This window comes from Lathyrus oleraceus, chromosome 3, assembly GCF_024323335.1.
Source record: "Lathyrus oleraceus cultivar Zhongwan6 chromosome 3, CAAS_Psat_ZW6_1.0, whole genome shotgun sequence".
NCBI lineage: Eukaryota > Viridiplantae > Streptophyta > Magnoliopsida > Fabales > Fabaceae > Lathyrus > Lathyrus oleraceus.
In genome coordinates, this window is record NC_066581.1 from 108,714,540 (window position 1) to 108,738,684 (window position 24,145).

At 34.3% G+C, this 24,145-nt stretch overlaps 2 protein-coding genes across 5 annotated transcripts in view; both read left to right on the plus strand.

Annotated features, from left to right (window-relative positions):
* Window positions 1-1,588: 1,588 nt before the first annotated feature.
* On the plus strand, window positions 1,589-8,912 carry LOC127125674 (ABC transporter G family member 39). Of its 2 annotated transcripts, none has more exons than XM_051054469.1 (20): window positions 1,589-2,165; window positions 2,442-2,562; window positions 2,659-2,747; window positions 2,831-2,915; window positions 3,035-3,325; window positions 3,579-3,669; window positions 3,776-4,676; window positions 4,890-5,050; window positions 5,166-5,269; window positions 5,350-5,515; window positions 5,609-5,692; window positions 6,022-6,164; window positions 6,300-6,632; window positions 6,726-7,016; window positions 7,096-7,179; window positions 7,276-7,409; window positions 7,504-7,731; window positions 7,859-8,030; window positions 8,180-8,434; window positions 8,542-8,912. In XM_051054469.1, exons 1-20 carry the CDS (start codon window positions 1,789-1,791, stop codon window positions 8,809-8,811), a joined length of 4,380 nt encoding a protein of 1,459 aa, XP_050910426.1. In that variant the 5' UTR covers window positions 1,589-1,788; the 3' UTR covers window positions 8,812-8,912. The 2 variants fall into 2 exon arrangements, with proteins under 2 accessions (XP_050910426.1, XP_050910427.1); XM_051054470.1 differs by having other exon boundaries at window positions 1,590-2,165; window positions 6,028-6,164.
* Window positions 8,913-17,255: 8,343 nt separating this feature from the next.
* LOC127125675 (1,4-alpha-glucan-branching enzyme 1, chloroplastic/amyloplastic) overlaps window positions 17,256-24,145 on the plus strand; it is a 39,463-nt gene continuing 32,573 nt past the window's right edge. Inside the window, exons 1-5 of one of the 3 annotated variants that reach the window (XM_051054474.1) lie at window positions 17,295-17,581; window positions 17,809-17,916; window positions 19,170-19,324; window positions 21,305-21,576; window positions 22,047-22,145. In XM_051054474.1, coding sequence (XP_050910431.1) covers window positions 21,323-21,576; window positions 22,047-22,145 — 353 coding nt within the window. In that variant the 5' untranslated portion in view covers window positions 17,295-17,581; window positions 17,809-17,916; window positions 19,170-19,324; window positions 21,305-21,322. Of the gene's footprint in view, window positions 17,917-19,169; window positions 19,325-21,304; window positions 21,577-22,046; window positions 22,146-24,145 lie in introns of all 3 variants that reach the window. The other 2 variants (NM_001426903.1, NM_001426902.1) reach the window with 2 other exon arrangements.

The window sequence follows — 24,145 nt, forward strand, 5'->3', positions numbered from 1 at the left end:
TGCACTCATTTGTGAATAATGGTTTTCCTAGGGAACTCCCTATATTCCCTAGGATTTTAGCTCTCTATAGATGCAGAGGTAGATCAAGCAACTTGACCCAGACTAGTATAGCGTGAATCATATCCCTTTTGAAGTTAAACTCATGGCTCCAATCTTTTAAGACCATATGCATGTTGTGTATTGAGTATGGTCCTCTCATCCGCATACTTTTTGTCTTTAATGGAATGAAACTTCAGCAAGAAATATCCTTCTTCGTGATAAAACATCTCGGGCAATTGAATGAAATTCCAAAACCTTATCATGTATTGTTACCTGCATTCATGTTGAGGTCTTTTCCTAACACATACATTATAAGGGTATCTTCCCATAAAATTCTCTCTGATTCAACATCGAGTCATCAATTTCCACTTCAAATTCCCCTCCACGATTTTGGGGGGCACAAATTAAATCTCCATCCCATTAGCTGGTAGACAATTATCGATGATGACATCAACCCAAAGTTTCTTCTCTGTTTCCTCTGTTAAATTTGTTATCTTTTCTTGCGATGAATTACCCTATAGGGTTTGCGATTTTGCTTCCTCTTCGCCATCCTCAATAGTTTCCCCTTCTCTACCTTTGTTATCAATATCTTCTACACTTTTCGTTAAATTTTCCTTGCTGACAAGTGGATGAACCACCGGCGACAACACCTTTTTCTTCGACCGTCCTCGACCTCGTCTCCTTCGTAACTTGTCGAAGAACCTTATCACAAAGGCTCAATAAGATGGCGTTGTGAGTTTTCTCTATCATAGTTCATTTTTCTTTATCCTTTAATGCAACTTCCATGGTTGCGGCTCCCTTCAACGCTTCTAAACAACTCTGCTGAACTAGTAAGACTTTCATATTCAAGCGCCACAGACTAAAATCGTTCACTCCAGTGAATTTTTCAATCTCATACTTTGTTGGCGGCATCTTCTTCACGCTCACTACACAAATTTGTTGTGAAAACGATGTTGAAATTACAAAGTATAATTGGTTTCTTGATCAGTAAGAAACCCACAAAGGTTGAAAATAAGAAAACAATAAGAACACAATAAAATTAGTTATAAACTGTTATTCTTTACTTTCTCTTTGAAACAAGATTAGAAGTGTTATAGAATAGCAAATAACTTCTCTCACCCTAATTAGGATTTGCATTATTCAATGATAAGAGACTAATATGCTATTTATAAAAAAACTAACATACTATATTAATGGACTTTTACACACAGATACATTACACAAGTTAACTTAAAAAACAAGTTAACTTAAACAATTGGATATAACAAACAGACCCAATTCGACATGGTAACAATCTTAACATACTTCGACTAAAGCATGTAAACAGATTTTGATGACATATTAAGGTCTTATCGAATTGTCGAACTAAAAAAACTACCATTCAACCATACTAAAGTTCAATCAAATATCTCATATAAAAAAAATATATAAAATGTATTCAAACCAATAATATCTCTAACATTCATATTTTGCTATACTTGCATACATAAAATATCAATTAAGTTGCTGTTCACTTTAAATCTCTCATGTGGTTTGGTTTGGTAAGATTGAGAAAATTTCCATGTATCAAAACCACGTAGTAACACGTTCAATGAAAGCGACACAGTCACGCATAAAATATTTCCTCTCTAATACGATACTTTCTCATCATCCTCCTTCGTGTAGAAAACTTTAGTCTCACTTGAAGCACTTTACAAATAAACAAAGTAAGAAACATGCATTATCTCTTTTAGGTAATCAGTTACTAAAATGGCCTCAGCATTGACCAGGGATGAAGTGGCCATATCAACCAGCAGTCGTCGGAGTTGGACGTCGACGAGTTTCAGGGACGTATGGACGGCGACAACAACAGCTCTTCCAGACGTGTTCGAGCGGAGTGACCGACATACACTGGAAGATGACGAATATCACCTCACTTGGGCAGCCATTGAACGGTTGCCTACTTTTGAGCGCATGAGAAAAGGTGTAATGAAACATGTTGCTGAAAATGGAAAAGTTATGCATGATGAAGTTGATGTTGCTAAACTTAGTTTACATGACAAAAAAATCTTGTTGGATAGTATCCTCAAGATTGTTGAAGAAGATAATGATAAATTCCTCTACAAACTTAGAGATAGACAAGACAGGTTTGTCTTATCCCATCCCCTTCTTTGAATTTTCTTGTTTAGTCCACAACCAACCGGTTAGTCTCAAGGACTATAAACTGGTTGGTTGTGGACTATATATCTGTCAAATCCATATATCTGTCAAATCGTAAGTTGGTTGATTGTTGACTAATATTCAATAATCAACCAATTTACTAGAGAGATTGGATCCTCTGTGCTCGAGTATTGGAGCGGTAGAGATCTCTCTCATGATGAAGATTGTGTTTACATTTGTGATTGTAATGCAATACAATACAGAGTGGGGATTGAAATTCCGAAAATTGAAGTTCGTTATGAGAATTTATCTGTGGAAGGTGATGTGTATGTTGGAAGTAGAGCGCTTCCTACTCTTCTCAATGTCACAATCAATACATTGGAGGTACTTCTTTTTTCATATGATAGTGTCAGATTTAATCGTTTATGTATTGTTTAGTTGAATTTGAGAGTGTTATTTATTTGTTTGTTTGCATGGTAGAGTATTTTTGGATTGTTTCGTCTTGCACCTTCCAAGAAAAGAGAGATTCAGATTCTCAAAAATGTTAGTGGGATTGTGAAACCATCAAGGTATAGGTTCTTGTGTTTCTATGATTCATGGATTATTTTTAGAAATTAATTATAACTTATTTCATTTGTTGTGATAATTTCAGAATGACACTCCTTTTGGGTCCACCAGGTTCCGGGAAAACAACGTTGCTTCTCGCACTTGCAGGAAAACTTGATCCTCATTTAAGAGTTTGTTCCTTTTTTTAATACTCTAAATCAGTTTAATTAAATAGCGGTCTTTCATTACTTTAACTTGTATTGATTTAAGGATTATTTAAATAATGAGGTTTGTTTTTGGGTGTGAATAGGCTTCTGGGAAAATCACTTATTGTGGTCATGAGCTAAATGAATTTGTTGCTGCAAAAACTTGTGCTTATATTGGTCAGCATGACATTCACTATGGAGAAGTTACGGTGAGAGAGACATTGGATTTTTCGTCGCGTTGTTTAGGTGTTGGCAATAGGTATGATATGTTGATGGAGCTCTCAAGAAGAGAGAGAGAAGCTGGAATCAAACCAGACCCTGAGATTGATGCTTTCATGAAGGCTACTGCATTATCAGGCCAAAAAACCAGTTTTGTAACTGATTATGTTCTCAAGGTTTGTGCCTCTTATTCTATTTTGAACTTGGTTGAATTGATTCATTTGAGTTTATTTATTAGGATAAGCTATTTTAAGCTTATTTTTATGGTAGCTTATTGAAACAGTTTGACTTTTTTATCTTTCTTTTTATTTGTTTTGTTAAAATAGCTAATAGATAAGCACTTATATGATAAGAAATTATGCTATGAAAGATTAACTAAGTTGTTTATCCAAACCTCACCATTTTTGTAAAAGCTGAATTTTATCACAGATGCTTGGATTGGATATTTGTGCTGACATTATGGTTGGTGATGAAATGAGAAGGGGTATCTCTGGAGGACAAAAGAAGCGTGTAACAACAGGTTCTATCTTTTCTTAATCAACAATCTGAGCTTATTAAACATTTAATCTCACAAGCATTTGTAGTTATTTATGAATATGTACTGATTGCTTTTGTCGGAACTATAGGGGAAATGCTGGTAGGACCAGCAAAAGCACTTTTTATGGATGAAATATCAACAGGATTAGATAGTTCAACGACTTTCCAAATATGCAAGTTCATGAGACAAATGGTTCATATAATGGATGTAACTGTAGTCATTTCTCTTTTACAACCAGCGCCTGAGACATTTGAACTGTTTGACGATATTATTCTACTTTCAGAAGGTCAAATTGTCTACCAAGGACCGCGCGAAAATGTGTTAGAGTTCTTTGAATACACAGGTTTTAGGTGCCCAGATAGAAAAGGTGTCGCTGATTTCTTACAAGAAGTAACATCAAAAAAAGATCAAGAACAATACTGGTCGAGAAGAGATGAACCTTATAGATATGTTTCAGTTCCTGAATTTGTTGATTCTTTTAGTTCATTTCATATTGGAGAGCAACTTGTGACAGAGCTTATGGTTCCTTATAATAAGAGACAAACTCACCCAGCTGCATTAGTGAAAGAAAACTATGGTATTTCAAATTGGGATCTATTTATGGCGTGCTTTTCAAAAGAATGGCTTCTTATGAAGAGGAATGCCTTTGTTTATGTGTTCAAAACAATACAGATAACAATCATGTCTGTTATTACTTTTACTGTGTTCTTTAGAACAAAAATGCCGGTTGGAACGGTTCAAGATGGACAAAAATTCTATGGTGCACTATTCTTTACACTGATAAATGTGATGTTTAATGGGTTGGCAGAACTCGCCATGACAGTTTCGAGGCTTCCTGTTTTCTACAAACAAAGGGATTTCAAGTTTTACCCTGCATGGGCATTTGGATTACCTATATGGATTCTTAGGATCCCTATCTCCTTTCTGGAATCATTGATATGGATTGTCCTTACGTATTTTACAATTGGGTTTGCTCCTTCTGCTAGCAGGTAATATGAGTTTACTTTTATCAACTAGCTTAACAGACGGCATGTCCTTAATCCGACCTGCGTCAGACACCAACACCTGTAATTACTTTCAATTACTTAAGTATTATCAAATTATAACTGATTTGGTGTCTGTGTTAGTGCAAGTGCAACAGTATATTTTGGCTTTGACAATTTTTAGAAAATGGAATGATAATTTCATGTCTATATGATCAGATTTTTTCGACAATTCTTGGCATTGTTTGGCATTCATCAGATGGCTCTCTCCTTGTTTCGGTTCGTCGCCTCAATTGGTAGATCACTAGTTGTTGCTAATTCATTAGGTACATTGACAGTGTTAGTGGTATTTGTTCTGGGAGGGTTCATTGTTGCCAAAGGTAAGTAATTGAACGATTTTATATACAACACTCGCACACGCTACACACCAATCACTTGTGCTAGCTATAGTTCGAACAAATACTTATTGCAGCATATTTTCTTTCGATCTTGTAGATGATATTAAGCCATGGATGATTTGGGGCTACTATATATCTCCTGTTATGTATGGCCAGAATGCCTTAGCAATTAATGAATTCTTAGACAAAAGATGGAGTAAAGTAAGAATTTAATATTCCTATTATATATGATATGAACTTTAAGCATTGTTAAATCTCTTGTCTTTTTTTTTCTCTTGCAGCCAAATACAGACACAAGAATTGATGCACCAACAGTTGGAAAAGTACTTCTCAAATCCAGAGGCCTGTATACAGAAGATTATTGGTATTGGATATGCATTGGAGCCTTGGTTGGGTTTTCTCTTCTCTTCAACCTTTTCTTCATTCTCGCATTAACTTATTTGAATCGTAAGTTATATGTATTCTTTTGATTTTGAACGCCTATAATTCAATAGTTTTTTTCACGGTTGCTAAACTTATAATGTTACACCAAAATTTCAGCGTTCGGTGATTCGAAAGCAGTCACTGCGGATGAAGATGACAAGAAGAATGAAAGTTCACCCTCTAGGCACCATCCCCTTGAAGGTTCGTGTCTATATACTAGTATATTTCCCCCTTAATAATTTATTGGGGATTCTACTAAGTGTATCTCATTATCATTTATAGAAGTCTGTGTATAATTAAATATTTAGCAGAGTTAACTTTTTTTCATAAACATGTTTAGTTAGTTAGTTGCAGCAGTTCTAGATGGATTTGAATATTCCAAAAATTTCAGTACAAGTCCTTTTTCTTCATTTTGCAACAATATTTTCAGGAAACTTTAGTTGTTCATAGTTTTCTTAGTTGCAAATAGTACTCATGTTCATGTATTCAATGAAAATACGTTATTTAACACTGCTAATTTTACTGATTAGAAACAGGTACCAACATGGCAGTAAGAAATTCTTCAGATACTATGAATTCATCAAACCATGAACCGGAAAGAGGAATGGTTCTACCATTTCAACCTCTTTCAATGGCATTCAATCATATAAATTACTATGTAGACATGCCAGCAGTGAGTCTCTCAATTCTAAGCATTGCATTTTCTATGTAACTATTACGTAAACTACCATTTTGAACTAAGTAGAAGCTTAGCATTCACTAGTGTATAAATATGATAAGCTTATACTTATGACTTTTATGACATCAGGAAATGAAGAGTCAAGGAGTCAATAAGGATAAACTTCAACTACTACAAGATGTTAGTGGTGCTTTTAGACCAGGAATATTAACAGCACTTGTAGGTGTTAGTGGTGCTGGAAAGACAACCCTCATGGATGTATTGGCTGGAAGAAAAACAGGTGGATACATTGAAGGAAATATCAGCATATCAGGTTACCAAAAGAACCAAACAACATTCGCTCGAATAAGCGGTTACTGTGAACAGAACGATATTCATTCTCCACATGTTACTGTCTATGAATCACTACTGTTTTCGGCGTGGCTTCGTCTTCCTTCAGATGTAAAGACACAAACTCGAAAGGTGTGTTGGTACAAGCTTTGCCATCTTAAGTCTAAGATGAAATTCTTTTTCAAAACATTTTGATTTCATTTTTTATTTCTATTGTTGATGTAGATGTTTGTCGAAGAAGTTATGGAGTTGGTAGAGCTTAAACCACTTAGAGATGCTCTTGTGGGCCTTCCAGGTGTGGATGGTCTGTCAACAGAACAAAGGAAAAGGCTTACTATTGCTGTGGAACTGGTTTCCAACCCTTCAATCATCTTCATGGATGAACCAACTTCAGGCCTCGATGCTAGAGCCGCTGCTATCGTTATGCGAACCGTGAGGAACACGGTAGACACGGGGAGAACAGTTGTGTGCACAATTCATCAACCAAGCATAGACATTTTTGAAGCTTTTGATGAGGCAAGTAATTTCTATGTTATTTATTTCCTTGGTTGACTATCATTGAATATCTTTAAATTTGATTTCTTTGTTACTATAGCTATTGTTGATGAAAAGAGGAGGACAAGTTATCTATGCAGGGCCTCTTGGTCGCTACTCACATAAGCTTGTAGAATATTTTGAAGTGAGTATTGAATAATTTGAAGTTTTACATGTCTACCATCTTTGAAGTGTTTATTATAGATCTTTAATAGCTTCACCTAATATACACAAACTTCAGGCTATCTCAGGGGTACAAAAAATCAAGGATGGTTATAATCCGGCCACATGGATGCTTGAGGTCAGCTCTGCTTCAATTGAGGCTCAATTAGATGTAGATTTTGCAGACATTTATAACAATTCTACCCTTTACCAGTAAGCTTTTTTTTTGTTGTGACTATGTTTGCTTAAGTTGCAAGCAAAAACATTTTTAGCTTTATAAATCTTGTTTTCTTTGTACTTTCTTTAGGAGGAATCAAGAACTTATAAAGGAGCTCGGTACTCCTGCACCGGATTCGAAGGACTTGTATTTCCCAACCAAATATTCACAATCATTTTTTGTTCAATGCAAAGCTAACTTTTGGAAACAAAATTTGTCCTACTGGAGACATTCTCAATATAATGCCGTCCGATTTTTCATGACCATACTCATTGGAATATTGTTTGGTCTAATATTTTGGAAGCAAGCCAAAAAGACGTAAGTCATAAAAATGCATATTCATTCAATTTTTGCTTAGCAATAATTTGTTCTGTTATTCTAACAAGTTATGTTTCACTTCATTAATATCTTCACTTTAATTTTCGCCCAACCAAATTTTTGGCAGAAAAACACAACAAGATTTACTGAATCTTTTGGGAGGCATGTACTCTGCCGTGCTTTTTCTTGGCGCAACAAATGCTTCAGCGGTACAACCAGTTGTTTCTATTGCAAGAACTGTCTTCTATCGAGAAAGAGCTGCAGGCTTGTATTCTGCATCACCCTATGCATTTGGTCAGGTATAAAGTAAAGGAAGAGTGATCCTATTGACCTTCTTTTATGTATTAGACAAAACAATTTTTTCTCCCTCAATCTTCACATGTTCTAACAAATTTCATTTTGTTTTATTGAACGAAGCTATACTAAAAGTAAGACATTGATAATGCAGGTGGCAGTTGAGACAATTTATAATGCAATTCAAACAGCCATTTTCACACTAATCTTTTACCCCATGATTGGGTTTGAATGGAAGGTGGCAAACTTCTTATGGTTTTATTACTACATTCTGATGAGTTTTATCTACTTCACATTGTACGGAATGATGCTTGTTGCAATAACATCAGACCAAATTGTTGCTTCCATTTGCATGGCTTTCTTTATGAGTTTTTGGAACTTATTCTCTGGCTTCATCATTCCTAGGATGGTATGTCATCAACCCTTTTGAGAACTAGGCTTTTTGATTTGAAGTCCGTTGAAGTGTTTTTAGTATCGAAACTTACATATATTTACGCTATTTTGTATGATATACAGCAAATTCCTGTATGGTGGAGATGGTACTACTGGGCTTCTCCTGTTGCATGGACAATATATGGCCTTATAACATCACAATTAGGTGACAACAATACAGAAATAGTGATACCAGGAGCAGGAAGCATGGAAGTGAAGGAATTCTTGAAACAAAGTTGGGGTTATAATCATGATTTCCTTCCACAAGTTGCTGTTGCTCATATAGGATGGGTTGTCCTCTTTGCATTTGTCTTTGCCTTCGGCATCAAATTCTTCAACTTCCAGAAAAGATAGAATCATACCATAGATATCAGCTTAAAAGTTACATGTTATGTTTTCTTATAGGTATTCACTCATTAATTCAATAAATAAAGCTTTAGGAATCTCCTTTTTGAGTAGATAAATAAATAGATGAAGTAGTTTCTTTTTTAAAATCCAAAGAAAGAACTGTATTAGAAATCAACACGATGGCGTAAGATATGCCAAATACATGACAGAAATTTAACAGGCAGAACAAATACAATATATCCAACTAGACAGCATAACACCCATGCATACTTTTGGAATAATATCTCCGATATTAAACATAATCACACCAGAATGCATAGAGCAGACAAAAGAAAGTACAATCCTCGATCATAGAGAAAATTTGTCCGTAGAGAAAATAAAAGATACAATTACAATGCAAAGAAAGTAATATGAAAACTTTAAAATTGAGAAAAATATTATCAGAAAAATACCCGTATCTCAGAAAATAAATATTTAAATATCTCATAATACTCTAATACAAGAATATAAGAGAACAAAAAAGAGAAATACAAATATTTTTGTGAAGAGTATTTTATAATGAAGAACTTAAATCATTCACATACTATATTTAGTATGTATTTATTTTTTGTTATAAGTAATCTAATAACTAGAGTCCACCTTATTAAAGATATTAAAGATGAACAGGTGGGATGTCGCGGGTTCGAACCCATACCCCTGTAATTGGTGTACTTATACAATTATCAACAGAATCTAATATATTTAAGTTATAAAAGATTCGTAAGACGACATCATTTCAAGCTTCTAATAACATGGACAATTCAATCTATTTGATTAAAATTTAAGTTTTACTATAATAATAGTATTACTCCGTACCAATTTATAAGAAAAAATCCAATATTTCACATTTATTAAAAAAATATAAAATTTGATGTCTTTTTTGAAATATGTTTTTTGGTAAGATGTAAAAGCAATTTTGATTGGTTGTTGTTTATGAAAAAAATGAGAGAGAAATCAAATTAAATGCACTTTGTATTTAATTTTATCTTGGAAAAGATGAACTTTTTAAAATAAAATGGTTAAATGAAATAAAGTTGATGTTTTTTGTTTATAATTTGTAAAAAAAAAATATGAGTATTTTTTTCTTATAAACCGGTACGAAGGAGTATATCATTAATGCAACCACCTTTTTTTACTACTACCGATGAAATACGTGCAGACATTTTAGATTTACAATGTACTAGCGTCCAGACGGGCACTCTGTGCCCGTCTGTCCACTTTTTAAATAAATATACGTGAAAATATATACGATATTGTTTTATTTAATGTTAATTTTAATTGGAAGTAATATAAGAAGTTAATAGTAGGAAGTTATGTGAAAGAAGATAATAGTGGTTTCAATAAAAGTTATTATGTAAGTTATCTAAGGGTAAAATTGGTAGAAAAATAGGCTACACCAAAACTAAGTTTTCCCTTTATATATTATTATAGATATAATTTAATTTACACAACATTACTATGTACTCATTATTGCAATATTAGGAGTTTAATTTACACTAGACACTATGCACTATTTATATCATCAACCGAACCTCTCACTCTTAACCTCATTATTTATGTTTCCCTTCTTCCCACATTGTTCCACTTCTTCTTCCTCCAACGTTCTGATTAATCGTCAAAACGACGATCATGTTCGTTCTCCATCGTTCGGGTTGATATGCTTCTTCTTCATGCTTTGTTCTTCTTCCTCCTCCTTCGTCGTCCTTCTTCATGCTTCGCTCATTTCTTTCAATTTTTTGTTCAAATAAAATTTGTTTAAATATGTGTTGTGGAAGTTTTTCTGATTCATGTTTTTGTTGCAACTTCTATAATTTTAGAATGACTCGCCCAATTGAAGATATTAAAAACATAAATGATTCTAAGAATTTATGGAAGATTGTTGTTAGAATCAAAGATTTGTGGTCTCTTAGAACCATGACTAACAAAGAACATTTGAAAATGGTGGTGATTGATTCGAAGGTATCATGTAACTACCCATTACAATTTGAATTTTTAAAGTCAATTTCTTCATTGTTTAGGCAGTTTTTTGCGGGCAACTGATATTTTAACAACAAATATTCATTGTTATGTTTTGAGATTGATATGTTTGTTTGTTTTTTATTGATTTTTTAGAAAGACATGATCCAAGTTATTGTACCACCACATTTGGTTCCAAAGCATAAAGATACTTTTAAAATATGAAAGACATACATCATTCAAAACTTCAAGGTGGTTAAAAATGATTTAACATTCAAGGCTACAACACATAACTTTAAGGTGATTTTTTGTGGAGTAACTTCTGCCAGGACTGCAGATTTTTCAGACATTCCTCTGAACAATTTTATGTTCACAAGTTTCGAAGACTTGCTTGTGGTGAATTTTCGACCAGAAATTTTAGTTGGTAATCGATTATTAGTTTCTTTTTATGCATTGTTAATTTCTATTTAATTTTGCTTCATTTATTTGGTTTATTGATTCACTCTTACATGTAATTGGGGGAGTTAATGAAGTAATTCAAGTTCAATTTAATGGTACACATATCTATCATTATGTGTATATTACGTTTTATTATGATTATTAAACTCAATCAACCATTCTCTACAATGTTAAATCTCAGTAGTTTTGTTGTTCACCGTACATTATGGGGTGATCTTGCATCGCAATTCTGCAATATCTATAATAATAACAAATCAGGTGGACATGTTATTGTGTTGTTGCAAAATGTAAGGATAAAAGGAGCAGAAGGTAATTATATTCCTGTTTTTAAAGTGATATTGTGCAAATGTTGATTATCATACTTCTAATATACCTCAACTAAAGTATCATATTTTGCACATCTTTATGAAATTTTGACGGTGTCAAATGCATGGAATGGGACAAAGTTGTCAATTAATGACTTTAGCATCGACAAAATTAAGTAGTTCAAAGAAAGGTACATGCATCTTTTATCTCTTCTGTTTAATTTTTGTCTGACATACATTTATAACTTATATTATGTCCAGTTTCAAAGGAGATGTACCTCTATCATCAAGTTCTTCTTTCCAAAATGATTTTACTCAAAACTCTCAATATTCCGACCATGATAAATTCATATGGAAGACACAAGTAATGAATGTTTCTGATATTCTCGGTCTGCAATATGTAAGTGTATCGTATTTTATTAAGTTGGTTCTATATATTGATAACTAAGTTTCTATATCTATTTAATATTAACTCCTATCTCTGACTGCAATATACTATATCATGAATAAATAGGAGACAACCATTGTGGTTGTTGCCAAATTAAAAAAATTTGAAGCTAGACAATCCAGGTGGTATTATCAAGGTTATGACCAATGTACTAAAAGTGTGACACACAAAGATGGGAAGTTTATGTGTTATGCAAACCATGAATCTCAAAAACATGTACTAATGTGTTATATATGTTTAAATGTTGACATAGATACAAACTTGAGGTTCATGCTTTTGACAGCAAACACAAAGCCAAATTTATCTTTTGGGATAATGACTGTGCAAAGCTTTTTGGAATATCAGTCGTTGATTTGAAGACAAAGTTAGTTGAGGTATTTATATGCATGTGTTAAAGTGATTATAAGTTGAGATATATATTCTAATCGTTTGTGGATATGTTCATTTTTTAGGCTGGTGAAGACGATCCACTTGAATTTCCATATCCATTAGACTCAATGTTGAATAAGGAGTTAGCAATCAGGGCTATTTATCAGCCTAAGTTTGATATATTATCTATTGTTGGTTTCAAAGATTGTGAAGATTCTATTAAAAAGTTAAAGGATCAGTTTTCAACTTAAGAAGTGCTCTTATATTAAACATTAACCAATGTGGTTGTAATGTTTTTCTATAATCTGATAAAAAAATTATCTTTCTTCTTTTTTAGCATACGTCCAAACTAAACCCTAATGAACCGTCCACTCATGATGATGATGTAGTTGACTCTATAACTTCATATATTTATCCTTTGTTGTTATGTTTTTAACTGATTTATCCAATGTTAATAGTATTTTCAATGCTACTTATTTTGGTTTGTTTTTTCCACATGAACTTATGTCTGTGTCTGCTGACTGTGACTCTGTTAGGGTGCTTATTGAAGATCTAGAGTTGGATTTGTTTCTATCAATGGGAAATCACGGTGGATGCTTGTTTCTCTTCATTTTTCTCTTTGTATCTAGCTACTATGGTAGGTAAATCTCTTTATTGTTGGGATTGGATGTAAGTTCACTTTTATAGTATGTATTTTTATTAATCATGGCGTTATGTATAATCTATTCACGGATCTATATCGATGTTATTCTTGTCAACTTGTCTTATCTATCGATTTGAACTGTTACTAAAAAATACTCTTCGAATCTAGATCTAGGATAATCATCTGTTAAACGCTAAACTCTAGACATAGATTTAGATTTAACATTCACGTGAGTAACAAATCTTAATGCTCTGTATTGTTTGATATGCTGAGAGATCGTCGATTAAACAATACGATAGAACTCTCGACGGAAGTTTAGACATGAACTCTGTTGTGAGCGATACGTGATGATATTGATGAATGTTTAGATTATGCATAATCGATTGGTAAATTACATATTTGATCATTGGATGAAATTCAATCCTGACAAGTTCTCACCTCTCTGAAACTTTATTTTTCTGTTATTCATTTTACATAGCGTAGATTTAAAATAAACCTTGTAAACATAAGCTTAAAATCATAGTAACTGTTGAACGACATTGATATCACACTAATCCCCGTGGAGACGATAAACAAATACTTACCCATGATATCACTCATACTGCAATCAACAACACCCTGAGTAAATAGAATTTTAAATTAGCATTAAAAAACTCTAGAGATACATCTTCAAAATTATTTTAGTGATGCATCTCCGGACGGTATTGGAGCTTAAATTGTGTCAGAATCCTTCTCCTTCCTCATTTCTAAAAAAATACAAAATTTTCTCAAACTCTCTCAAAGGTTCTTCCATCAACCAAGTTCAAAATCAAACAACCAATCTCAAAGGTTCTTCAATCAACATCAAGTACATCAGAGACTTCACTTAATACGGAAGTAAACTCTAAATTTGTAAGTTTTTGATGTTTTGAATTATTTTTTTGAGTTTTTGTATAATTGAGTATAAATTGATGATTTAGGTAAGAAATTAGTAGAAATTGTATGAATGATAGTTTATACATACTGTAAAACATGTTTGTTGGTTGAAAATAACGATTAAACCATTATTTACGAGGTTTGGTGGTATGCGTTGTTGTCATTGACAGACCTGGAAAGTTGTAGAAAATTCTAGAGATGCATCTCCAAAATGTTTCAATGTTTGTATTGCACAATAACCAGAGATGCATCTTTGTAAATTATCAGTATATTTTTTTTTTTCTTACTTTTAGGTTTGCTTGTACTAATTGTCTGGTTTACTTATAGGCATTATGGCCGGTAGAGACGACAAACTGAGACACGAAAGGATTGAACAACATGCACCCGTCTAGAGGGAGCAGTGTCAGGTTTCAGAGGCTCTTGTTCACTCTAGACCTACACATGCGGAGTCATCAACTTCTTAGGCTCATGCTTTTCCATATTCTTCTTCTTGTATGAGACGAGTGTCACCTACTGGCGCTTCACTGCCTCCTTTCTCTCGCAGGCGATAGGTTTCACCTATTAAGGTGCCAGAGGTATCTAAGTCACGAGTGGCACCAATGCCACCCCAAGTACCAGAGGGACCTCATGATGATGAGCCAGTGCCACCTCTGGATGATGAAGATGTTGAGGATGATGTACCAGTGCCACCTCTGATATTTGGATGAGGCCTTGTAGAGTCCTCATTTCTGCCGCAATACCCAGACTAACTGCCAGACATATCTGGGATGGAGAGGTAAAATTAGTTGGACTCATTCTTCTTAAATTACGTTTATTATTGTATTATAAGTTTCTGAAATAGATTTATTTTTCTACAGGACCGTGATCCGCTGAAGTTTATTAACCATGAATGGAAGATTACTGACATGCCTAGCCGAATGAGGAGTGGTTTCAGGTTGCCTTGTCTCCATCTGGGATGAAGGACTTATGCACGACCGATTATGTTACAGTCAACCACATGATGCTTAATGTATTTGTGGAGAGATGGCACACAAATACCTCATCATTTCATCTTTCGCTTGGTGAAATGTCTATCACACTCGATGATATGTCGTGTTTGCTGGATCTTCTGATCAGTGGGAAACTTATAGATCATGGGAGTATTATTAGAGACGAGGCACTCGAGATAATAATAGACTATCTGAGATTTGACTCAGATGATTCCATGAGGAAGTTTGAAAAAACTAGAGGGGCTCATACTAGGTTTGAATTCCTGAAAAAAGTATATACAAATGAGATCCTTAGAGATGAGGAGGCTAGAGGTGATGACGGGAAGGTGGAGCTCCATATAGCATGTGATATGAGAGCATACTTTCTATATTTGGTTGACACTGCTATTTTTATGGAAAACAATTCCATTTATATAGATGTGGTCTACCTACGGTACTTCGAGGACTTCGAGCGAATCCACGAGTACAACTAAAGAGCCACTTATTTGGTCTACTTGTACTCGAACTTATCAGAGGGTTGTATGTGGAAGACGAAACAAGTCACAGACAACATCACACTACTGAAAGTAATAGTTATTGGTCTTTTAATGTTTATGTGTCATTTTCATTGCATTTTTACAATGCCCTTACTGATGATTCGCGTGTTCAAACATTTTTCAGGCTTGGATCCTCCAACACTTTTCGCGCATATTCGGATGGTCGTAAGTACTGACTTACACTAAGGATATGTCGCGTTCTTATGCATTTTTCCCACTTAGAGGGAACCAGGCGATAAAGTCGTTTAGAGTGTATCTTGACCGTTTGGTTGTCGAGGATATGCACTTCAACAACTATGTCGATCACCGTGAGACGCGAACATTTGACGACATAATGTTATACTCTGGATGGTTGGCTTGCGATCCACGTCTCATATTTCCTTATCTGTCTGAGCGCGTCATGCGGTAGTTTGGATACACTAAGGCTATTCCCAGACACCTTTGTATCTGCTCCTCCTGCTATAATACGTAGAGAGACAAATGCCATGTTTGATGATTATCTTTGTCATTTGGTATCAGAGGAGGCACATAGTATCATAGTTGAGAGCGATTAGAGCTACGTCGAAGGGTACTTAAGGTGGTTCTTTAAGGTGTCACATCCATATATGGTATAGGCTGTTCGAGGAGATCTACTGAGGCCCGCTCATCAATAGATACTAGAGGAGGAGCATACGCAATTAGATCATACTCATGATGTTTTGCTTAGATGTTGTTGCATAATGGAGATTGCTTAGGGAGACATTGACAGAGGCATCTTCTCTGATGGGTATGAGGTGAGACAAGTCCTAGATGTTATTATGACAGAGACACGAGAGACACTGATGTACCGGAGACAACGTCAAAGGACGAGGGGTAGTGGATGCCGAATAGCACAAGGAGCTGTAGTCCGACATACACAATAATATATAATAGTTGTACTTTGGGTTCATTATGAATTGCATTTTATATTCACTTCATTCTACTTTATCGTATATTTCGACTTTATTTATATATGTCAATTTTGGACCATTAAGATTTATATATGTCATTTTTTGTACATCGATTATGATTTAAATCTCATCACATAAGAGGGTTCTAAACATTTATAAATCACTACCTTCATCCGCGTAACCATAAAACAAACATAATATGCATTGTTCTGATAGAGTACATAGATGCATCTCTCTAAACCCTAAACAAAGATGCATCTCGGGAACAATAAACATGTAAAATGCATTTTAGAGTGAGATTAATGATATATGTTTTAAAATATCTAAGAGATGCATCTCCAAATTAGTTAACGTTTTGATTTTAACAATCTGTATCCAGAGATGCATTTTTAAAATTCAAAAGACATTTTTGATTTTTTATAGAATATTTTTCCATCTCATAAAATAAAATAAGAAATTCCCTTAAATTAATAATCACTCCATTTATTATTACCAATAGACAATAAATTTTATTATTGAAAAAAATCAAACAATTAAATATATCTTGTTTCCACATTCTACTTCAATTAAATATATAGATCTCTTGGAATACATGTGGTGGTTCCACCCATGGACCATGCATGGTATTTTAGAATATTTCCTGTCAAGCATACATGGGAATCTTTATATAAGCCAATGAATGATTACTAACTCTGAAACTTAGATATTAACATTCCGGTTTGTAATCAGTGTTATTTTTTCAAACAAATTTTATTTTAAAAATAATTGTTATTTTTTTTCTAATATAAAATTAACACTCACAAGAATTTCAACAAAGGGTAGGCAAACACAAAAGGGATATACTACACACTCACAATCACAACCCAAAAGAAATCCTTTTTACCTTTCCCCGGTGCTTTCCAACTACTACTACATGTCAACTCAACCTTCCCTTCACAGTACACGTACAAAGAACCAAAGAACGGAAACTAACACCAATAGCCAGTCATTTCATATCCTCTCTTCGGTGCCTTATTGTTTGTTCGAGAAAACAATGAAATGAACGATCACAATTCGAAAACAGAACCAAGTGGGTCCCACAACCCCAATCACCATGCTAAACTCAGTTCTGAACTGTACTCACACGTAGCAACATCACTTCTCGGTTTTCATTGTCCCTCCACCCAGATAATAACGCCATTCTTCACCGTACAATACATCCCTATCTATAATAATCAAACAATTTTCTTCTCATCATTATATCATTTTATTCAATTATTAAATAGTTTTATTCTTTCAAGAAGTTAATGCGAATCATTTTTTACTCTGTATGTCATCACACTTCTCTTGCCTCCTTCTACTCAATTTTTTAGATCTCTTCTTCTTTGCAATATAAACCCTAAGCTGATAGAAGAAGATGGTTTATACAATCTCAGGAATTCGATTTCCCGTTCTTCCTTCTCTGCACAAGTCGACCTTACGCTGCGATCGCAGAGCTTCATCTCACTCTTTTTTTCTCAAGAACAACTCGTCATCATTCTCTCGTAATGAACCTATCTCGTTTTTCGTCTTGATTCTTTTTCAATTCCGTTACGGTTTTCGAGTTCACTTGCTTTCTATTTTTGCATATTTGCTTGATTAATGATATTAATGATTTTTTTTTGTTTTGTTTTATGATCATTGAAATAACATGCATCTGTGGAATCTTGTTTGAATTCGTTTTGATTTCCGTTTATTAGCGAATGGTAACTTAAGCCAAACTGAATCATGGAATTCTGTGGGTACTCATACTGTTCAATTTCGTAGGTTGAACTGGTTTTGATTCCATGCATTGGTAACTTAAACGAATCTGAAGCACGAGTAACTGTTAGTTCTGTTGAATTGACTAGGTAGGACTGGTTTTGACTTCATTTTAGTTGCGGTTAGTAACTTAAACGAATCTGAAACACACGTTTCTGTTAGTACTGTTGAATTGACTAGGTAGGACTGGTTTTGACTTCATTTTAGTGGCGGTTAGTAACTTAAACGAATCTGAAACACACGTTTCTGTTAGTACTGTTGAATTGACTAGGTAGGACTGGTTTTGACTCCATTTTAGTTGCGGTTGGTAACTTGAGCGGAACTGAGGCATGAGATTCTGGTGATTTGTTGGATTTCAGGATCTTTTGAGCTTAACAAATTTGGCTTAGTTCTGTTTTTGCGGATACATCTGTTGTGAACTGGGATACTTCGTGTATATTTATGAATAGAACATTTGAAATTCTGCACCAATGGTTCACTGACCACAGAAACGGAATGCATAATGTTATTAGCTATTATGCTACAATTGCTCTCTTGGATTCACCGACAAAAACTGATTATTTTCTTGCAATGCATGGAAAGTATTATGATGATCTTAGATGTTTCTTTTAGTACAATATACGCCGTTTCTGCTATCTGCTTGGGAAATTGTATTAACCATGAATAGGTTGACAGAATGTTTTCAAATATTAGTTGGAAGGTTTTGTAAAAAGTTTGTAGTTGATTGGTATTACTTCACTCTTTTATTGTTTATTGAGAATATCGATTAAATGATTGATTCTTAACTATGCAGTTTGATCTTGAAAAGGAAATAGTAGTTTGATCATTGGCTGTTAGTATTTAATGTGATCAATGATCAGTTTAAATTACTTATACACCAATGCAGTAATGCTGAAAATAGAATAGGCAAAGATTGTGGTATATAACTTCTATTCTTAATGAAAATAAAGTACAATCTAGTTTGTGCGGGGCACTAACAATTCATGGCTTCTTTCAGGGACCTCACTTTATGCAAAGTTTTCCCGCGATTCTGAAACCAAATCTTCCACAATTGCTGAATCTGATAAAGTACTTATTCCTGAAGATCAAGATAACTCTGTATCCTTGGCAGATCAACTTGAAAATCCTGATATAACCTCAGAGGATGCACAGGTGCTTTCTCTTTCTCTGTGTGGAATATCTTTATATAAATAATTTTGCATGCTGCCGGCTACATGCCTTTCACTGCCTAGCAGTGTTGTCGATGACGGTCCATGGCAGAGAGCCAAAATCCCGCCATTATTGCGGATTATGGCGGAAAAACCTGCAATAGCGGACAATATTTACCATTGTGGAAGCCCAAAAACCGGCATGTATATCGGCCATAGCGGCCATGGCGCCGCAATTTGATAACACTGCTGCCTAGGGACTGTGGCATTCATTTGGAGAATGTGCTGTGAGGCATTTTAAATGATAAAGTGGTGCAATATACTTGAGTTTCAGAATAGTGTTTATTAGTTGAATGCATCTATGATCAATAAAGATTCTAGAGGATGGAGAAAAAACATATTAAGAGTCCTTATTGCTATATATCACCCAAAAAATAAAGTACAGATGCTGGGTTTAACAAATGGAAGGTTGACAGCTGTTCTTCCTGGTCATCACTGCATATTTGTATGCATACTGATAATAAAAAATCCACTGTGTGAAATTTATTTAGAATGTTATCTCAACTTAGACTGACACTTTTTCATCGATATTCCAAACTTTATCAGTCTATCCAAATTTGTTATCTCCTGAATTCTTTTTATATGGCATATGATCTGATAAAACACATTTAGTTCTTGCTTTGATCATGAATCGTACTACTACCAGTCATTGTATGCTATGGACTTCATTTAATTCAATGCAAGTTCGAACATATTTTGAGATATTTAAAGTAGTAGTAATATTATCATATGAGACAGTTATGACTTTTCCAGTCTTAATAGTCCTTGGTGCATATTGTTGGAGCTGAAGTGCTTATTGATAGGCCAGTAAAACATGTGTATGCAAGGAAGGGTAAAAAGGGAAGAGGTAAAGGAGGATTTGGAGAGCTGATAGTGGGGTCAGGAGGAAAGAAGGAAGATGTAACTAACTGTACACGTGGCTCGTTGGGAGTGGAGAGTGTGACTGAAATGATGATTGGCCAGAATGAGGAATTACTCATGTTGTAAGAATGTTCTTTTGTGCCAAAATTGATTGAGTTGGAATTAAGTTTTATTATCTATGGTGTCCAACCCATGGCTACTTCTAGTAAGTTGCTATCTTAGTCATGCATTGAGACTGAGCAGCCTCATTGTATTCTTTGTTTGGCCAGAATGAGGAATTACTCATGTTGTAAGAATGTTCTTTTTTCCCAAAATTGATTGAGTTGGAATTAAGTTTTATTATCTATGGTGTCCAACCCATGGCTACTTCTAGTAAGTTGCTATCATAGTCATGCATCGAGACTGAGCAACCTCATTGTATTCTTTGTTTTCTTGAAATGTAGAGCTAGTGAATTCCCTGTCTTCCTCATTTTGTACTTCATTAAAAAGATCATGTGAATTAGTTATACAACACGATATACATATTGTGACTATTGTGAATTAATTGTCACATTTGAGAATGTAACTCTTCGGAATAAGTTACTACTCCATCCATCTCAGATGGATGTCATATTTGGGATGTGTGCGTGATAGTTCTTAAGAAAATGATTAATTGAATTGATTTCAATGGTAAAATAAGTAATAGTATCATTTACTAAAACAACCTTATTAATCGCAGTTAGTAGAGTAATTAAGTGGAGTGAAATTCAGGTATATTAGTGGAAATAAATATTGCATTGGTATTCTAAAGCAATTATTAAACAAGGGCAAATGTAACACTGGAGTACTGTTTTGATGGTTGTCGATCATATCTAAATATTTTAGCCATTGTGTATAGGCAGTAAACACTTGGTCTTCTTTCTTAATTCTACTCTATTAGCATGCCTATAGATGTATTTGATTTTTTATTTTGTTTGTTTGCAATGTATGTTTGTTACTTATTACTGATATCAGAATATGTAAACTGCAGAAATCATAATTTTCTTTCGATGTTCTTAGCTCAATGCATTTTTTGTCTTTTCAGAACTTGGAGGATTTAACCATGAAAGATGGGAATAAGTACAATATTGATGAATCAACTAGCAGTTATAGAGAGGTTGGAGATGAGAAAGGTTCTGTTACGTCATCATCACTTGTAGATGTTAACACCGACACTCAAGCCAAGAAGACATCAGTTCATTCAGACAAGAAAGTAAAAGTAGATAAACCTAAGATCATTCCTCCACCCGGTACTGGGCAGAAAATATATGAGATTGATCCACTTTTGCAAGCTCACCGTCAGCATCTTGATTTCCGGTAAGCTAATCCCAATATAAGTGAAGCAAGTACTTGATTTTCTGAATGAAATAGCAAATGCAAAGCATTGGAAGTTCAATTAGCCGTGGAAGTTTATAATTGGGCCATCTTGGACTTAAAGTAATTAATTGGCCATGGGAACCTGGAACAACCCATAATAACCTGACAAATAAAAAGGCAAGATTTTTGGGCTCCAGCCTTGTTTGCCTACCAAAAATACAGGGCCATATTGCATGTCTATCGTAATTCCTTACCAAGGCTGTCATGATAATTTATTATGATGTATACCTTACCAATCCAAAATCCAGAAAACAAACTAATTATTCTATCTTCTGCTCCACAGTTATTTGATTAACATTTTGGTTGGCATGTTAATTTTGTGTTTCCCTTACTAATTTTGTGCTTTTAGTGCTCAACACTGAAACAAAAGCTTGATTTTCGCTTAAGTATATTTATTTGTCAAATCATAGTTATGGACAATACAAAAGAATTCGGGAGGAAATTGACAAATATGAAGGTGGTCTTGATGCATTTTCGCGTGGGTACGAAAAGTTTGGCTTCACACGCAGGTATTATCTTACATTTATTTTGGTCAATCAATCTCTCCCTACTCCAGTTTAACATTTTCTGTATCATAAGTTACTTATGACTTCTTCGTAAGATGATTTTTGCAAAGTCTATTAAACCTGTTGAATGAGAAAAAGTGAGACAGACATATGGTGAAACTGGGTGTTTCAAACACCACATAGGTTTCATTATATAGACTAAGCAACAAATCAATATACAATGTACACATTAATTACAATAGAATATGATAGAGCATAAAAGAATATGCTATTTCTTTATTTGCAGAATATACTATTTAATTTAAATATCAACATTCTCCTTGCTTCATGTATAATTTATTCTTAGGACCTAACGAGGATTTTGTAAAAATATCCGCCAATGGATCATTTGAATTGACAAAATCCATGATAATGTCACCTGATTCAATCATCTCCTTACAAAATGACAATCCATTCCAATATGTTTGGACCTCTCATAAAAAATTGGATTTGAGACAATATGCAATGTGACTTAATTATCGATTATGAAAGATTAATGTCATAAGTCTTGCCTCTTCAAATTGAATTTCTTTGAGACTCAAAAACCCTTTGAATTAAAGTTCTTTGAGTAATTGTTTCAATCAAATGAGCTCACATCTTATTAATACCCCGACTCTTCATTGTACGTGTTGAGTATGGTAACACCAAAAAAGAGCTTTTAGTAAGTGTAGTCTCACCCGATGTTAATAATGTTGAAAGAAAAATTATTGAACGGGGCGATGCAGCTCCTCAAAACGTACTCAGGGATACTGGGGATGTTGGATTGATAGGTACACATTGCATGACCAAAGAACACTTTACTATCAGAATGATCATTGGCAGAAATGGATTGGAAAGCAATTATTTTATGCTCAACAAGTAACTGAAAATCCTCCAAATTTGTCACGAATTTCAAAGCTTTTGTTAGAGGACATGAAAATATATTATTGTCAGAATTTCTGTTTTGTGTGTCTTTTTTATTGATATGATACTCTCCATATATAGCACATAAGTCATAAACAACATTAAAGATACAAATATTCTAATTCCTATACTTCCTATATAATTAGAGACAACCTAACACATATTCAGCTACTAACATAAATTGTAATCATAACAAAATCACAGCAAGAAGCATCAATTTGCTGATGAGAAATTGATGTCGAGGTTGAGGTACAACCTTGGTGAAGATATCTACAAGTTGAAGTTGTGATGTGACACGAGGAAGAGATATAACATGATTCTGAATTGAATGACAATCCACCTTAATATTTGTGTGTTCATTAAAAACTGGATTAGTAGCAATATGAATAGCACTGGTATTGTCAGCAAAGAGTTGTGTGGTTGTATGTTCAGGAAAACCGAGCCTAGCCAAAAGTCCATGAAGCTAGGTAATTTCAGAACAGGATGTAGACATTGCTCGATACTCGGATTCTGTTGAAGACTTAGAGACGCGAGATTGCTTTTTACTCTTCTAAGAAATATGCACCAATCAGTAATTGATCTTCGTGTGTCGGGACAACCAGTCCAATATGCATGACTATAACCAATCAAATTAAGAGGCTGCCGAGTAGGAAAACATAGGCCACATGTAGATGTGCCTTTCAAGTACCGTTCGATGAGACGTACCGCAAGTAGGTGAAGATGGCGGGGAATGTGCATATATTGACTCACTTGTTGGATTGCAAAGGAAATGTCGGGGTGAGTAATGGTCCAATAACTAAGGCTACCTACCAGTTGCCAGTATGACAAAGGACCAGACAAATGATCACCTTCATCTCAACGATATTTAACATTAACCTCAAGAGGAGTATCCACTGGAGTGGGTGAAGTTAGACCAGCCAAAGAAATCAAATCTTCGGTATATTTATGTTGATGGAGAAAAATTCCCTTGGAATTAGAACAAACCTCAAGCTCTAAAAAATAACGAAGATCTCCTAAATCTTTCATATGAAAAGAAGCTTGAAGTTGTTGTTTAATGTGTT

Bases quoted from the DNA above. Each gene is read 5' to 3' on its own strand.
- LOC127125674 (XM_051054469.1), top strand. From the start codon at position 1,789: ATGGCCTCAGCATTGACCAGGGATGAAGTGGCCATATCAACCAGCAGT. The intron at 2,748-2,830 runs GTATAGGTTCTT...TGATAATTTCAG, and splicing joins GGGATTGTGAAACCATCAAG to AATGACACTCCTTTTGGGTC. The intron at 3,326-3,578 runs GTTTGTGCCTCT...ATTTTATCACAG, and splicing joins TAACTGATTATGTTCTCAAG to ATGCTTGGATTGGATATTTG.